Here is an 18,043-nt window from a genome sequence, read left to right on the forward strand (position 1 = left end):
CTCTCTCCCCCGTCTCACCTAACAAGCATTTGTTTGGGAGCGAGACGGTTCCAGGAAAATATAAAAGGCTTGTTAGGAGAGGTGGCTGCCGCTGAAAGGGACAAATTGCCCCTGTGTTACTGCAGAGCCACAAGCTTTAAATCCATGCGCTCGCACGCGCAGATCAAAGACGCAGAGATGAATGTGGGCTTTGGACTTGGGTTTATTTTCCCGCTTGTGTTCCTGCTGAGACCAGGGCCGTTCTGCAGTGAGGGTGCCCGGAGGGACTTTTGGAAGTGTCTCATCAAATAAAAAAAACAGTCACAGCTGCAGGGGGAGGACCTGACCGTTGCTCAACTCATGTGAAGCAGCACAATACTTTTTAAAATGAAGCAAATCTATGTTTGGCTATTTTTTGCTAAGTAAGAAACAACCATGATTAGTCACCATTTTCAGTGCATAGTGGGGTTTTTTTTTCTTCAGAAACTAAAACCTGTGATTGAACAAAATGTGTATGAGAACAGTGAAACTAATACAAGCGCATGCAGTTAACATGCAGCCAGCATTATATTTCATATGGGCATTAAGCTGGGATTCCAAATAGATTTTTTTGGTACAACATTTTCAAACTATTTGATTATAGTGATTGATTTTGAGTATCTTGTTGAAGACGCTAAGTCTGCTGACTAATTCTACCTCTTGATTATTAAGAGGAGGTTGCAATGGGAACAGTTGTTGGTCAACCAAGACCAGCCGTTCCAATTAATTCTATCTGTCCATTATTTTTAGGGTATTGCTCCACAGATGTACATAAAAAACATCAACGGCCAAACAAAAAATGCGTAAATAGTCGACAATTTTATGCCCTTGGAGGAAAATGTGTTGTTTGGTCAACTCCCATTTCTCCCCCCACCCCCCCCACTTTTGTTTTTGTTTTTGATGCGGCAGTTTTCTGCATCTAATAGGCGATGAGGCGCTCTGGCAGCAGGCAGTAATTACTTGGATCCTAACAGTTGGGGGGTAATTAGAGAGACAGGAAGGACTATATGACTTCACGACTGGCACTGCTTAATGATAATGGGATCCAGCGCTACACTGCTGTGGTCAACTAATCACACTGGACTGGCTTGGACAGCTCTCAACGCAAAAGAGCCGTGACCGGAATACAGAGCAGCAGCTCACTCCGGCAGTCCCTCGCCGCACGCGCCACAGGAGGTCAGGCGCACGGCCGTGGCTGTGACCCTTCACCACCTGCAGCACTGTCATTAGCGTCGCCACGGATGGACAGGTTCTATTTAAATAAGCTAATGTCATCAAGACGCCCCGCGAGGGATGAAAACATACAACCGTTTCGCAAGCGCTGCTTGTCATTCCTGTGACACAATTGGAGGAAGGTTTGAAAAACAGGACTTTGGTCCGGAAACAGAAACCAGGAAGTCAGCATTTGATTTGAAAAAGGTTTTAACATGGATGGGAGATCCAGACCTGTATGCAAAAATACTTCCTTTTTTGTAACTAAAGGTATACTGATAAAAACAATGTAGAGTACAATGTGAGGCAGTCTTTCTCTATTTGAATGGCTGCAGTTTTACGATTAAGGTAACTTAACATCACCTCTTAAAGTGTCATGGTATGGGCTGAAATATGTGCCACCAGAAACTGAATTTGAATCATTTATATTTGAATTTGAATAGCTAAATGCAAAGAATTGAATTAAAAATTTGAATTTGAATCACATAATTTGAAATTGTATTGTTAAATTTGAATCATTGCATTGAACTTGTTGAATATTAGAATCTATTATATCGGTAATTGATTAGTTCAGAAAATCTTTGGGGGGAATCTACACATAAATGAGAAGGAAAAGTTTTTTTTCTGAATGTAATATGTTTTTAGAAAAAGTGCATACTTAATTCCGCATTCAGTCAATGTTCATATTCCACATTCTGTACCCGTTCCAAAACACTACCGCAGAGAAAATGCCACTAAAGTGGATTCTGCAGGGTCCAGTTGTCCGCTAAAGGTAATTACTCAAAATCCTTGATGCATTGCCATCTTTTCGCTGGACAACTTTTATTTTTATGTTTATTTAGTTTAAGGGGAAATTGTTATCTTTCTGGTGCAGCTTTTCGTCTGTTCAAGCCAAAGTTTCTATTCGGAACTAGTGAATGCATGCAGCCCTGGCAGGCAACAGGAAATGCTTTCAACTAAAAGCCTTATAAATGGGAATTTTCATAAAGAAAAGTGTAAATTCACTCAAATGAAACTCATACGCTCGGAGATAGACATTTCGTAAACTGAACTTTCAGCGTGCGGTTTAAAGTCACATTCTGCTTGTGTTTAATGAACTTGGAGTACCTTGATTTAAAGCCAGGAAAATGAAATGCATTTTAATGAAGAATATCACTGCAGTCTGTTGAAGGAGAAGACATTGCTTTCACTCAACACGTCCATAATTCAACGTTCAAAAAAATACATATAAAATTTGGTAAATAGCGCCTCCCAACGTACGATGTCTTGCAATGTCCTGCCCAGTGGTGGCGCTGTCTCTTTAAGAAAAACCTCTGGCAGCCGCAGGGCATGCTGGGTAGTTGCTTCTCAGCCAATCGAATCATTGTTGTCACCGCGCTGTCCGAAAGCCGGCGGTGCAAAGTTTGAAACTGCGCTGAGTTTTGTAACTTTCTCTGGAGGTTTTCACCCGCAGCGGGGAAGAAATCGTGCGAACTGAAAACATGACCTTCGTGGACCGCATTGAGGTTCTGCGGAGGCGTAACAAATATTTGCTAAACCGCCTGAAACAGCGGGGAGAGCAGCTGATGCGGCTGCAAGGCTGCGGTCCGAGCGGCGTAGTTGAGCCGACAGTCGGGGAGGAGGAGTGGAGAGATCCCGCCGAGGTCCCCACCGTGTCCGGCGGCCAGGATGGACACCCCGCCGAGCCTGACCTCGCAAAACCTGTTCTGAGACCCGGCGGTTAGTCATCCGCAACATACGGCTGAGGTTGCACGGCACCCTGTTTGTAAATGACTTTGTTCTGTGCCACTTTTCGGCGCTAACTGTCGTTCATCTGCAAAGATGTGGTTCTTTAGTGAGGCTGCTTCACTGCGATTTCGTGAAAATTAGTTTAGAATATGGTCTTAATTAGCATTTTTAATGAATTCCCCCTAGGTACTACGTATTATTAAACCATATTAAACCATTATGGTATGTTAATATATATGTAGTTACCATAAACCGAAAGTAATTGTCATCTCTTGCATTCCTAAACTATTCATATTCTGAATTATTCGGGTTATGTGTGCAACTGTGACCTGCACTGATTTGATCCACGTATGTACTTTTTGGGGTCTTTATTTAAATTGTTAATAATAATTTTATAATGATTAATAATTAATAATGTAAATAATATTATAATGATGATGGAGGTTGTTTTTATATTGTACTTTGAGGTTTATTTTAACGTAAACTGCATTACAAATCAAATGTATTATAATAATAATAATAATAATAATAATAATAATAATAATAATGATATTAATATTAATATTATTAGACGTGTGCCTATCAGTTGTCAGTAATACAGAGATCGTTCTTATCAGCAGATTCAAGTGTTGAGCAAGCAGGAGCCCGGCTCGCCACTCTGTCAACAGCAGTGAGCTGGGAGCGCAGCCAGCCACCTGCTGACCCTGCAGCAGCACCATCAGATGGCAGCACATGTCCTAGTCAAGTGCTTGACAAGAGGCCGACTTCCACTGAAACACGCCGGGTGACTCACAGCCCAGAACAGGTAAGGCTTGGACAAAGGGCGGGATCTTGTGATAATGGTAATCTTCAGTTCTGTGTTAGCTTTCACGCACAGGAAATTCTTCAGAACGAGATCGTGTCATCATAGGCCGCAGAAATGGCAGGAAATGAATACAAGGAACGTGTGAAGCATGTCGTTCCTCTGATTTCCCCCCCCTTTTTTGCATATTCATAGTTCATAGTGACTTTTTTGGTTTGAATTGATTGTGTTTTTAATATGTTGTAGGTGCAGTCACGGGAGAAACGTAGACAGATGATGTCACTGTTTGAGAGACTTATTGGAAAATGTTAACATCAAATGACCTATTATTTATTCACCTTGCACGACAGTGTGTTCATCAGTGTTGCTGATCACTGCGCCTCTTGTTTTTGTTTTTTACTGAAGGATGTCAGGAGCCGAGACTCATCTCGCCTCCGTGAGTCCAACGGGACCTCTGACAGACGTCGTTCTCGTCCCCTGCTAGGATATGACTGGATAGCAGGTGCAGCCTTGTAGACTCTGTGGTCCAATTAGAAAGCAGCGCTGTTTGATTTGTCTAGAATGTCTAATTTGCTACACGGTATGCAAACGGAATAATAATTAGAATTGTTGTTGTTGTTGTTGTTGTTGTTGTTGTTGTTATATATTTAATTAATTAAGCACTTTTGAGAAGTCAAAGGCACTTTGCAAGCAAAGACACATGAAATACAATATGAGTGATATCTAGACAGACAAACTTTCTTCATCCCTACCTATATGGGCATCATCATGAATGAGATGAATACAAATAATAAATACATGTCTCTGTCTTACATATAAAAATCAAAGATCAACAGCTTCTGAATTTCTGAATCACATTTTTTTGGGGGGGTTAAGCAGCCTTCGCTACCTGCTGTTAGCTTAACATTTGTCTTGTTTTCTGACACCAGGAAGCAGCTGCCTGACTTGCCGTGTTCTGCCGCTGGATGCAACACACACCTCACACTGCAGTCTCACTCATTTAACGAGCCGTTTCGTGCGCGGCGTAAGCCTTCCTGTGTCTCTTTCTCATGGCTTTGTTCCCTGCAAGGCATCCTGGATGCCGAGGACTCCTTGGCCGAGCGCTCTGACAAATTCTTCAGCGACCTGCAAGCGTTTCGTTCGCTCAACAGAGACAAGTGCGTCTACAGCCCGCCGACACAGTGAGTCCCTCCGACTTTGAACCAACTGACTCCTCTCGGGTCTCCCCGTGTTCACTGACGGCTGAATATAACCTCTACTCGTCGTGTCTCACTCACACAGTGAAAATTCTACTGGTGACTGCGGCCCGTCGATGCTCGGCGACAGCTGCAGTCCCGACGCTGATGTGGACGCTCATCAATGTAGGGAGAGTTGTAATTTTACTGTTATACTCTGACTGGTGTTTTCGTCACAGCTCTTAAGTAGTTGTTGACTGGAGTCTGTTGACTTGTTTGTTTTCCAGGCATGTTCCCCTATATGATGAACGACAGGTTCTTCCTCATCCCGCGTCACTCTGAGGAGCGTTGTGCCGTGTGCAAAATGCCCAAAGCCCGTCACCCTCACACTGAGTGTGACCCAGCGCTCGTCAGGTAGGAATGGTGTGGACGCTGCCTGGTTTTAAATGAAGCCAAGAAGAGTGTCTTGTCTAATGACACTGCAGCTTGTTGTTCACGTCCATCTTTGTGGTTTTTCTAAATTTTATCTTGAAATTAATTTGTGATATGTGATAACTGAAAGAGAACAGAGAGAGATTTCAACTCACTGCAAAGACTGTCTCCAAAAATACACACATGACACACGAAGAAGTGGGAAGAAGTGTATAAACTGAAACCTTCCCGTCCCCCGGTAGTTAATATTAAACACTTGTTCAACTTCCTGTGTTTATTTTTAAAAGTTCCTGCTGCAATTTCAGTTCTTTATCTACCTGCCCCTGAGAGAACGGAAGAATAAAAATCCACTTCACCCGAGGCCGTTTTCGTTTGTTCTGGCAGAATGTATCGCCACGGCGCCCTCTTCAAGAAATTGGAACTGTAACTTTATGTCACTCTGTGTTATTTTAAGCTCTGCGTCATCTCAATATTTCAACGTTTCGGTGTCGGTGTCGCTAAAAAGACGAGAGGCAAAGATCAACATGTTGAGCTTCTGTTCAAGGGGGAGAACCTCAGAAGGACACAGGATGTTAGATCTTGTGGAGATGCGTACCAGAAAGGCCAGGCTGAGATGGTTTGGCCGTGTCCAGACTCCAGAGGAGGGACAGTGGATATCTAGAGGGGGTTTAGAGGAAGAGCAAAGAGGAGAATAATGGATATATTGAAAGAGGACCGGAAGTTAGTTCGCTTGAGAGAAGAAGGTGAGAGGATGAATGAGGTTAGATGGAACCGAGGGAGGAAATCAACTCAACACTTCACTTTGTGTGTAATTTGTTCAGGGTCAGCATCCCCTGCTCGGTTATTCTGCCAGCTCACAAGTACAAAGCACATCGACGATGCAGCTTCGACCCCTCTGATGGTCTGGGCTTGCCGGCGGTGAGTGTTTGAAAACTGCCATCAACATTTGAGCGCCACCGCTCTTATTTTGAACACAATACAATGACACCTGACAGTTGCTGAGTGTGCCTCTGTGTTTCGCTGCCTGGTCCAGCACTGTCTGTCAGGGTGGTCTAACAAGTGTCAGAGTCAACTGCAGCCTCGCACTGGCCTGGATCTCCAGTCGAACATGAAGAGCTCTGCTGGAACACAGACCAATGAAGTGGAGGTGAGACACCCGGCGCAGTGTCTTATGTGTTTGTTGTGGTGTCTGTCTGCAAACATCAGATTCGTGTTTCAATATTTATAAAAGCAAAACGCGCTGTCGCCATGTTTCAGATTGTGCCTGCGCCAGAAGAGGCGGCGGAGGTCTCGGAGGTGTCTCGACTGCCTCCTTTCAACTTCCAACACTTCTCTCCCAAAAGAAGACGACCCAGCACTTTTCAACCCTCACCCTGAACAACCAACCTCATCTTATTTTGGTGGTTTTCTCCCAAACTTTTTAATGGTCTATACATTCATTTTTAGTGTTTCCATTTTTATTTGATGTTTTTTAATTGTATTTTTGCTGTTATGCTGGACTGTTATGAAATGTGTGTGATTCTGTACAGAAGGAAGTTATTTATATCACGTTGTAAAATGCTTAAAAAATATTATTAAATGGGAAATATAGAGAATGACATGGTTCTTAACAATGGTGTGGGAGAAAGTTTCAGTTTTTATTATTATAATAAATATAATATTTTGATAATATAAATACAGGTACTACCCGAAAAATTTGAATATCAAGTAAAAGTTGTTTTATTTTATTGAGCCATTACGCGCAAATTGACATGTCTCAGCTTATTAAAACCACAAACCCACAAACTCAGAAAAGTATTATAAAATTTGAGTTTTTTTTATGAAGCTGCAAGACCTGAGCAGCAAAATCCAAAGAAATAAAAAGTTGAAATATATTGATTTGCATATTATTCGTTTATATAATATGTCAAATTCACCTTTTAAGTTGAATTGCAGAAATACAACAACCTTTTCAGGATATTCTAATGGGCAGTGCCTGTATCTTCTATTTTTTTACTGGAGAGTACAGTAGAGTATTCATAATAATGACTTTATATGGTACTTTTCAAAACAAAGTTAGCGAAGAGTACTTGTATTCAAATAAATGATCTGATGGATGCAACATCTCCCAGGGTTTGTTGGTGCTCAAGCCTCCCTCAGCTGTCTATGGGCAAAGGGAGTTGCATCCTGGAGACTTTGCCGCAGACACAAACGCAGTCGCACTCACTCCGACGGCCTATTTTAGAGTTTCCCAATTCACCTCACGTGCTTGTTTTTGTACAACGAGAGGAAGCCAGAGGACCTGGAGAGAAGCTACGCAGACACAGGCAGAACATGCAAACTGAATCAGGATTGAACTTCAACCTCCTTGCTGTGAGGCAACAGAGCTGACCACTGACCACTGGCCTGAATACGACATAATAAAACACAACCAAATGAAATACTGGGAATAATAGCCAAATTAATTAAAGACCAAAAGAGATTGAGATTTATCTACACATAAACAAACAGATGTGAGCAAACAAAAAAATGGAATTTTTAAGCAAAAAAATAAAACCCCAAATTTTGCCGATTCATTAAAAAACAAATAAACACCCATCTACGGGCATTTTGAAAACATGCTGGCCTCAACACAAAGCCGTGTATGTTGACAGGAAGTGCATCTCGTTTGCTCTCATTGGGACAGATTTAGCTTCCACATGTGACCCGTGGCCTCTCGGACGTGAAGCAAGAGGTCGCGGCGTTACGCCACAGTGGAAACATGCCGAACGTGGTTCAGCGTGGTTTGTCATTTTGAATCACCAGGCACCGGTTCCTGTTTCCCGTTCCAACTCTTTGCTTTGGCTCAGAGCCCTCGCTCGAACTTCTGTTTTTAATTTCCTTTGACACTTTCTCATTGCGGCGGCGCGACGCAGGCTGAGCGGTGATGCTGCTGTACGGAGGCAAGCAGCAACCGCCCGCGCCTCTGGTGGGACACTGTCATGACGCTGCCCACTGCTTTTTCCTGTCTGATGCGTGCAAATGAACAGGTTATGCCCACCACACAGAAGATGACTAATACAATGAAAAAAACAAAAAAGACTACTCAACAGACTGATTGGCTGATAACTTTTTACAGTTCAAAACATTTGTGGGTGGGAAACTGAGTTTTGAGACGCAGACAAAACACTTCACATTAATTTTGAACGCGTTTGATCTCGATTGGGAAGCCACAACGGGAGAGAAAGGCCCCGCCGTTAAACAGCCCAGAAGCGTACACCAAACCACCCTCGTCGTGGAAAACGTGCAGCGGTTCCGTCGAAGCTCCCGCTTGAGAATATGTGTGACTTTTGAGATGGTGGGAAAAGGCGTTGAGTCTGGCGTCCAACGCGCCATGCCAAGACTATCTTTGCAGACATACGTCAGAGCTGAGGTGCAATCAGTTGGCTTCCTGTCAGTGCGTGCCGTGCTGACTTTGCACCGCTTTGATGTGTTGTGACATGTGGTTCAAACTGATGTGTTGGGGATTATCTGGCCGTCAGAAGGCTGATCTCTATCTGCATCAGTATCCTTGACACAAAACAGTTGCGGTGGGACCCTCCAAAAAAGAAAGAGGTTTTGCGACATATGAAAAAGTCTTGTAGATAATTGTGGCATTGCCATTGAGGCTACACCACCAGGGGCATTTTCACTATCTTTCATGAACAGTGCTTCCTCCTTTGGCCAATAAACCATTTATTTGTTCCTTTTTTTGTGCAAAAAATAAATAAATCTATAAATCAATCAATCGCCACTCCGTCTCCATCGCTAATGCTCCATTGTTTTCTATTTCCTTTTCACCCCCACCGGTCAAGGCCGTTTAATCTCGACTTGCTCAAGGTTTCTTCCCACTGGGGAGTTTTCCCCTGCCGCTGTCTCTTCTCGCTCGCTCTGTTGGTTTCTCTTTTGGTTGTGCACATCAGGAAGCCCTTTCAGAGGCTTCCTGATATGATTCGGAGTTTTTCTGAACAAAGGTTGGTTGATGAAGTGAAAATTAGCATCATCCGCGCATCTTGTTTCATGGATCAATGAATTGTGTCTCGGAATTTTATCTCAAATTTTGCAAGTGAGATTTGTGGAGATTACAAGTGAGATTTTAAATTTCTGTTTCATGTGGCATCGAACTTGTTGGAGGCCAGTGAACCATCGCTTTTTATATCATACCTGATCTTGTTTCGCATCACGATTTATCTTCTAAAATATAGCAAAGTGTCATTTTTTTTTTTGTTTGTTTGGACTGACGTGGTGATTCAGCTTGAACGACCAAAAAAAAAAAAAAAAGAAAGAAAGGAAAAAAAAGGCATTTCCATTGCTGTGGTGTGGGAAATACAGTTGTACAGTCAGCCGCCCTGTGACACCTCACTGTTGGCTGCAGTCACGTGCTGCAATTCTTAGAAACTAAACAATCAGTCCTTGTGGACTGATTGTTTAGTTCCGTTACTATTCCACGCTTCTCGCAACAAATGCGGGTAAAACTGATAAGCGGCATCAACGCGATGGTACGCAATTTTATCTTCACTCTTTGGGAAACCACACCGTGCATGCTCACTTCCTTCTGTACTCACAGTGAGAGCGGCGGGCTGCTGCTGTCCCGCCTCTGTAAAGTGATCGGCGCAGTTCACACAGGAGTAGCTGGAACCTCCACGCGCTGTGCTTGTCTTTAAAGGAGCGATGAAGGACGTGCTCGCGCTGCTTTGGCTCCTGGGTGTCCACACGTCCCAGGTAAGTGTGGGTTTTGGGGTTTGTGTGTGTGTTTGTGTGTTTGTGTGTGCTTATGAGGGGCTGTTCTTCAAGTTTGCAGCACTCGTCCGTGACTCAGAAAAGGTTAAATGCCAGACGGCTGTGGCATTCCTCTCATAGCTACTACGCCCCAGTATAATTTAGAGTTTCTTTCTTTCTTTTTTTACAGATAGAAACGTAGATGCGTAGAAATGTACACAAAGTTTTTTTTGTGTGTGTTTTTTTTTTTTTTTTTTAAATGTTTATTATCCTTACCTTTGTATCTACTGAACATGAACTTGTGCCACCTGCCACGGTGCCAGCGCAAAGAGCGCGTCGGTTCTCTAAAACCGATTCTTCCACTTCTTGTTCCAACTTGACGACGCGCAAAAGTTTCACGCGGTCAACTGACGTCGCACGTTACACTCTTGAAGTGTCCCTGGATATGACTTGTTAGGCTTTGCAGTTATGAAACAGTCTGGATATTTGGTTTCATTCGCTATGAGTGTGCTGCGGTTTCGCTCTGACTGTGCCATTGTTCAAGAGTTCCGAGTCATCAAATGACGAACAAGCCTCTCTATTGTGCCTCATTAGCGTTGTGCACTTGTGTCAAAGAGGTCGGGTCAGTATGTCCATGCAGCTAAGAGGAAAAATCAGAGGGGGAAAAAAAAAACAAACAAAAACCCAAAAAGCAGGTTGCTGGAAACAAGTCAGTGAATATTAAGTAAAAGCTTCACAGCGGTGTGGTTTCATGACCACAACTTGTCTTTACCAGCAGTCGCACAACAGGAGCTGCTGTGTGTCTGAAGACATGGCTTCAGGTCTGCCCGCCTCTGTTTCCTGGTATACGAGAAACCCGCTGCTGCTGCTGCTGCTGCAGTCAGCGCATTCAACATTTTTCTTGCCACAGCAGTCGCTTTGCAATGAAACGGTGCCTGTGCACCGGAGGGAGGGCAGGTGTGTGACGCATGACACCTCACCACAGCGATTGTGTAGTTCTTTAGGTCTGTTAAAAAACAAAAAGAAAAAAGAAATGTACGCAAGAGCGTTAAGGTTCCTGTGTTATATTGATTTTCCCGTCTTTATTTTTTCATCCTGGCATTCAGCCTCTTATTGATACCCCAACCAACTCCCCAACTAGGAGATACAGATCTCCAGAAAATGTCATAATTAGCCCTATGTTTACAGCTTCCTCTTTAAAAAAAAAGAAGAGACTGTCCTGCCTTCAACACTTGTCTATTTCAAACTGTTGTGGGTAGAGGATCGAAAAACAAGGAGGGGTTGGCGGGAAGACAATGACCTCTTGGCTGCGGTGCTCTCAGGAAACTGGAAGAGATACTGCTTAGGTCTGACTTCCCATTGCGACAATTAAGAAAAAGGCAGAATTTCCAAAGTGTGCATCACAGAAGACACTGTGAGTCGAGCAAGCCGAGTTTAATGGCTTTTTCCACATCTCTGGGGAGTTCTGTGACACATTTACTTGGGAAAGGGGAATTGAAAAAAACACTTAAATGGCTAACCACTTTAAGTACATCTGCGTTGTGGATTTTTATTTAAAACAATACATCACACACATCTTTTTTTATTGTCTGGTCCTTAAAAGGTTCCAGCGGCTGCAGTTTCAACTTAGTGGTCACATGCTGGTGGTTAATATCTACCAGCCTGGTAAATATTAAAACTTTGTTAGGTAATAACACCGATTAGCATAGCTGGCAGTGTGGCAGCTGTCAGTGAGGCTTTTAAAAAAACAATGAATGATTTTTGAATTGGAAAATAAAGTACATGTTTGAGGTGAGTTAATGAGTAAAACCTCCAACTTCATGGGCCTGAGGTCATGTGGAGGTGAACCAAGCCAGAACCAAGCCAGGCATCTGTTGGGAATAAATAATCAGGTTGGTTAATGATTTCACAGACTCACAGTGGACACTTGACCTGTATCTGGATACATCATTGAAATGGACCTGATGATTCAGTAAATTTGCAATTGTCCAACATTTCATGCATCAACGTTTAATCCATCAGGTTTTGTTCAGGGAGCAAAGTGTGTATTGTGTGTAGACACCGGCAACTTGCAACAGCATCAAAACCTACAATTTTCATTATAATGGCTGCAACATAACTGGTGATTTTATATCAGTGAGAGGCGCTGTATCATTTTATTTACCTACTTAAGTCATTCTGCCTTGTCTTTATGTTTTGAAAGCGCTTGACAGTGGTAAATAACGATTAAAAAAAGATGCTCTAAATTACCAAAAAAAAAAAAAAAAAGTAATACATCTTAGAAGGGCTTGAGATGCAAGGCTTCAGTGGTTTGATTGCTTTCTGTTAGGAAGTTGTTTGGTATATGAAAGAACCGCTAACGGAAATAAATCTACATGAATCATGCATGACGGCCCACGATGCACTTTTCAAATCCGGCATACAACGCCATGAATGATGAGGTTGCTATTTATTTTTTGAAGTGCTGATCGGTCGATCCGTGTTTGTTCAGCTTACTACGGCAGCAATTTAGCTTTGCTTTGTAATTTACCAAACGAAAATACGTGCGTTTTAGAAAGTCAAGCCTTGACTCGTATCATCAACAACAAATTATAGGATCTTAGGTAGTAAAGCCCCCACATGACTCATTTCTGCTAGCAGTAGGTGAGTGGGGGGCTCTCTGTACTGTAGATTTGCATGAGCTACCTACATTGTGTTGAAACAAGGCTTATGGAAACTCTGAAAAGTTTCCCTCCGAATGACATTTCTAAAGTTAAAGAATTATTTGTAATTGCAAAACAAACAACAAACACTAAACAAAATCAATCTAAGACTGTGCTATTGGTGTGCCGAAGGATGACACAGCAGCGCGTAAAGTTCCTTGTTATCATTGTTTCTCATCAACCAAAACCAACCTTCAGTTCCATTGTTTCCCACCAATAGGTGTGCTCTCAGGCCTATCTGGCAGATTCAAATGGAAACTGCCTCAACTCAAAGACACATTACAAGTTGGAGCGAACAAATTTGTGCTGCAATAAATGCAAACCTGGTGAGTTTTCACTGGAAGCTGTGTTTCTTTCTTCTTTTTTTGCACCATAAAACACGGTGCTGCATTAAAAGCTGCCTGCAAGCGATGATATTCCATTTCCTTCATTCATCCTGAGAAACAAAGTGCTTTGTTTAAAAGTGAAGTTAAACTGATTGTACTCATTTCATGCAGTTTAAATATTAGCAAATCTGTTATTAAAATATTATTGGTCACTCTTCTAAAATGGAGTGGTGGAATGAAGTGGAATACGTATATGTCTGTCTGTCTGTCTGTATGTATGCATGCATGTATATATGTGTGTGTGTATATATATAGATTTATACACACACATATGTATATATATATATATATATATATATATATATATATATATATATATATATATATATACATATATATATATACATATATATATATATATATATATATATATATATATATATATATATATATATATATATATATATATATGCATATATATATATATATATATATATATATGCTTTGTTTCATATGCAATATTCAGTCAATAGTCATTTTTGCACATGGCTCTATCTATCTATACATATACAGATAGATAGATAGATAGATAGATAGATAGATAGATACACGTGCTATTGCTGAAATAACAGTGTCATGTTATGACTGTTATGTCTGCAAATGTTGCGGTTTCGTGCAGAAAATTATGCAAATCAAGATGGCAGTCACAGAACCTTTTTTGAGCAACGATATGTAAATTTGCGTGTCTGTCAGGCGTCCATTCATACCTGGTTGTGCGGGCTCACACAGTGCGTGTTATACCATCAGAACTTATCTGCTTCTTGTCACTTAAGGTTATCGATTAAAGAAACCTTGCACAATGGATTCCGACACACTGTGTGAACCGTGTCCAAGGCACCAGTACTTGGAACAAATGAACTACTCCCCGAACTGCATCGGCTGTACTCCATGCAAGCCAGGTCAGTTGTCCTTTTTTTTTTTTCTGAAGTAACTTTTAATGGTGAGAAAGCTTTGTGCTAAACTAAAATGTGGATGTTGATTCCTGTGGATCTCCCTGAAATGTTGCAAACTCTGGACTATTACAAAGTGGAGGCTGGCACTTAAAGCCACTTAGCACTGCATGACTCAGTGTAGCGTCTCGTTAACAGTAATTTTTGCAGGATTGTGACTCAATTTTATTATTTATATCATGTCTTTTTGTGATTAACTTCAGAGTGTTTGAGATGAATGTAGATGTCTAATATTTTGTTTTCTCTCACAAGCAGAAAAGGGCCTGATATATCTCCAGAACTGCTCCACAACCACAAATTCCAGATGCGGGTGTCAGGCAGGGATGTTCTGCTCATTGGGCTTTAATAATCCATATTGCGAATACTGTGTAAAGTACGTGACATGTGCAGCTGGTTCCGGAGTATCTGTGCCAGGTAAAGAATGTTTTCTTAATACTTACAATTGATTTCAATGAATGTGTTTGAAGATTTTTTTTCTTTCATAAGAGAAAATCCATTAGCCATTAGTCGTTCCTTATAATTATGGCAATGAGCTTGTGTCAAGAACAAAACTGCTAAACTACTGTCGGGGGGGATATTCATAATGCCAACTGTTATGTAACTATGTGAAGTTCTCCCTAGAGGTTGAAGATGTTTTTAAAAAGTTGAAATAGTGCAGCGCAGCACAGTATGTAAAAGTACAGTATTTTTGTTTGGTGTATTTTTTAGGCAGAGCTGACAGAAATGTAAAGTGTAAGCCGTGTCGAAAAGGGACTTTCTCGAATACAGTCTCCCATACGGACCAGTGCCAGCCTCATACAAAGTGAGTCAGGGTCATTTATCTACACGCACGACGTGGCTATTTCAGAGATTAGCCTTTTAACTTTCCTCTCTCCTGACCTGTCAGCTGTGCTGGAAGAGTCGTTGTCAGTCAAGGCAACGCCACGGTCGACACTGAGTGCGGACCGGCGTCTGTCGTATCCGACATAAAACCTCAAACCACCACAGAGGAGCCTCGCGGTGAAATTCAGTTAATAACTGCAAGTCCTACTACGACGGCCGCAGACTTGGTGACAGAGTCAACCGTAAACGTCTCGCCAAGTGTCACTCCGCTACCCAGACCAACCAAGTCAAAAGCTGAAGAGGGTACAGCAAATTATTTATTACACCTCATTGGGGGCATTATGAGGAATCTTTAAAGCTTTTAACCTTTAAAAAAAAAAATAATAATAAATAATAATGATAATGATAATGATAATAATAATAATAATAATAATGATAATAATAATAACATGTATTTCTTTCTCTATGTGTTTGCCTTGTGTCTCTGTCAGTGTCTTTGCCTCTGTTGCATGTCATTGGAGGTTCTGCCGCAGTACTCATTTTGCTGATTGCTGCCATTGTTCTGCTATGTCGATGGAAAACGGCTGGGGGGAAAGGTATTATCATGCTGTTCAGTGCATTATCACGGAAATATTGTGATACTTATATATGTAATATATAGTATATATTACAGTGCTGACAATTTCAATATCCAATTTCTTCGACCTGCATTCCTCTATTACCTCTATTGCATCTACATACATTCTTATATTACTTCTAATGAATCCTCCTCTGCTCTTTACGTCTAGATCCCAACGGAAATTGTGATGCTTGTGATAAAGTGAGAGTTCTTATAAATATTTTAGAAGTGATGCTCCCTTTCAAATGAATTTCAAGGATGAGCTTTGATGTAATTATTTTGCAGATGAGCGATGATTACTTCAAGGAGACCCAGCTGATTTCATACACCCAAGAAGAAGAGCGTCTGCTAAAAGAAGCCGAGGCCTGCAGCAGCCAGAGTCAGAGCAGTAACTCCACTGACCTTTTAACCAGAAGTGATGACTGCAGCAGCTTCGAGTCCATTGGCCCATTGCAGTCCACCGCTGCTCTTCACGGTCAACACTCGGCTGCGCTGTCAGAACCTATGACTTTACGGTCCCACGCAGAGAGCGTCCCCTCCCAGACGAGCGTTCCCTCCCAGACGAGCGTCCCCTCCCAGACGAGCGTCCCCTCCCAGACGAGCGTTCCCTCCCAGACGAGTGTCCCCACGCAACCTCCCTCTCAGCCCACCAGTCCCCATGTCATCAGCCCCATCACCACCAGTCCCCATGTCAACGTCAACATCACTTTCAACATTGGAAATGGCTCAGAAAGAACGCAGTGTGTCACGCCTACGAGTCTGTTGCAGTCAGACTGTCAACTCCCCTTTGGGGAGAAAGAGGAGACCTTTGGCATACCACAGCAAGAAGCAGGGAAAGAAGCAGTGGTGACTGTACAAGAAAGCACTGTTTTATGTGCCTGAAGAGTAACTTCCATCCATCCATCCTTCAATCTTTTATACGCGCTCTCTCCTACACTCCTGGCAAAGGTGGGGTTGCATCCTGGACAAGTCTTAAGAATAACTTGTATGAATAACAAAACAAAACAAAACAAAACAAAACAAAACAAAACAAAACAAAACAAAACAAAACAAAACAAAACGGTAACGTGCACCTCAATTAGTAATAAGTATACAAAACAGTGTGACAACATGAGGCACTCGTGTTGTCACACTAAGATGCAACTTAGGTTTGCATCTTTCATACACCAGTGTCTCCATGTGACAGTTGTCAACAACCAAATGTATTTACAACCAAATGTATGTATGTATATATTTTTTGTGTACATTTTTCTGTAAATAAAGATCAAAAGGATCTTAATATAGTCAGCAGCAGAGTGGGAAGCTTCAAATTGCACTGGGAACCTGAAAGATTGAAAGCCTGATTTAGACACCATCACCAATACGATAACTACGGTGACAAGCAACAGTCAGAATGCCATATCACAACTAAATAACAGCGGTTACATCTTGAAGATGTTTGCATAATTTTAATCGTGGACTTAATGCGTGTACACATTAGTATAAATACAAGCGCAATTTAAAATAGGGTGTTGCTATAGTATACAGTTGATTGGATAACTGCTTTGAATTATTCTCATAATTAAATGAATTGACAACCGGAATAGAAAACAAAACAACAACTGAAGGATAACGACTGCTAGTGCCACCCAATAACCTTACCTCAAAACAAATATCCTATAACAGAGATTCCACACACCACTTGCAACGTACCAATGATTAAATGTTGGGTATTAAAAACACGAGGATGTACTGTCTACGTGCAAAACAATTTTTCAGTGGGCACTGCTGCCGCCCGCAGGCGGAAGACGAGTACTGTGCCCAGTGGAAGCGCTGCCATCGCGGTTTACGGAAACCCCCTTTTCTGACAGTTGACAGACAATGACAGTTCCGGTCAGAGAGCTATTATTTGTGAATGGACGCAATGTTTGCGTCTAGGATCCAGTTGGTCGTGGTTAAGTTGTGTTTGTCGCGAACATAGAAGCTCGGTAGCGATGCTAGCCGGGAAGAAGGAGGCGTCTGTGGAGGTGAGAGGAAGTCAGAGCCGTTCCATTATTGCACAGATTTGTTAAAAGAATTACACCGCCGCTTTCACCGTGCACTCACATTCAATGTCCCACCGCGGCTCCAATGTTACGGGTCGAGTCAATATGTACCGCTGTTGTAAGGCAATGCGTTTAAACCGCAGTTATTCTGTACATATTGCATTAGTTAAACACCCCCGTAGCTGAGCGAAGATGGTCGCTCCTGTTGCCGCTGTGTGCTGCTCTTCTTCCTGGAAGACACTCGCATCGAAGTCGCACAAGTCGTACGTGTGTGTGTGTGCGTGGTAAGTGTGCTTTCCTATTATTATTATTATTATTTTATTTTTATTTTTTTAAATACCGATTTATTGATTGTTTTCTTTAATGTTCACTATCAGACTCGGGGACTTCTTATTCACTGTCCCACAAACTGCAGTTAAATATGTCCCTGATAATAAATTCCCGTTTTTACACCCTT

The 18,043-nt window shown here is 41.9% G+C and overlaps 2 protein-coding genes across 3 annotated transcripts; both read left to right on the forward strand.

Moving 5' to 3' along the window:
- Positions 1-2,493: 2,493 nt before the first annotated feature.
- Positions 2,494-6,962, forward strand: miip (migration and invasion inhibitory protein). Of its 2 annotated transcripts, none has more exons than XM_076025392.1 (9): positions 2,494-2,949; positions 3,576-3,763; positions 4,166-4,262; positions 4,830-4,941; positions 5,042-5,121; positions 5,223-5,349; positions 6,189-6,285; positions 6,401-6,514; positions 6,625-6,962. In XM_076025392.1, exons 1-9 carry the CDS (start codon positions 2,712-2,714, stop codon positions 6,742-6,744), a joined length of 1,173 nt encoding a protein of 390 aa, XP_075881507.1. In that variant the 5' UTR covers positions 2,494-2,711; the 3' UTR covers positions 6,745-6,962. The 2 variants fall into 2 exon arrangements, with proteins under 2 accessions (XP_075881507.1, XP_075881508.1); XM_076025393.1 differs by having other exon boundaries at positions 2,511-2,949; positions 3,579-3,763.
- A 2,887-nt stretch (positions 6,963-9,849) lies between these two features.
- Positions 9,850-16,841, forward strand: tnfrsf1b (tumor necrosis factor receptor superfamily, member 1B). The gene is made up of 9 exons (XM_076025391.1): positions 9,850-10,086; positions 13,006-13,111; positions 13,945-14,070; positions 14,377-14,535; positions 14,830-14,923; positions 15,008-15,246; positions 15,435-15,539; positions 15,732-15,763; positions 15,848-16,841. Exons 1-9 carry the CDS (start codon positions 10,036-10,038, stop codon positions 16,442-16,444), a joined length of 1,509 nt encoding a protein of 502 aa, XP_075881506.1. The 5' UTR covers positions 9,850-10,035; the 3' UTR covers positions 16,445-16,841.
- The last annotated feature ends 1,202 nt before the right edge of the window (positions 16,842-18,043 follow it).

The sequence above is a fragment of the Nelusetta ayraudi genome, unplaced genomic scaffold (assembly GCF_046127955.1).
Source record: "Nelusetta ayraudi isolate G7.1 ecotype Tasmania unplaced genomic scaffold, CSIRO-AGI_Nayr_v1 ptg000017l, whole genome shotgun sequence".
In the NCBI taxonomy this organism is placed as follows: Eukaryota; Metazoa; Chordata; class Actinopteri; order Tetraodontiformes; family Monacanthidae; genus Nelusetta; species Nelusetta ayraudi.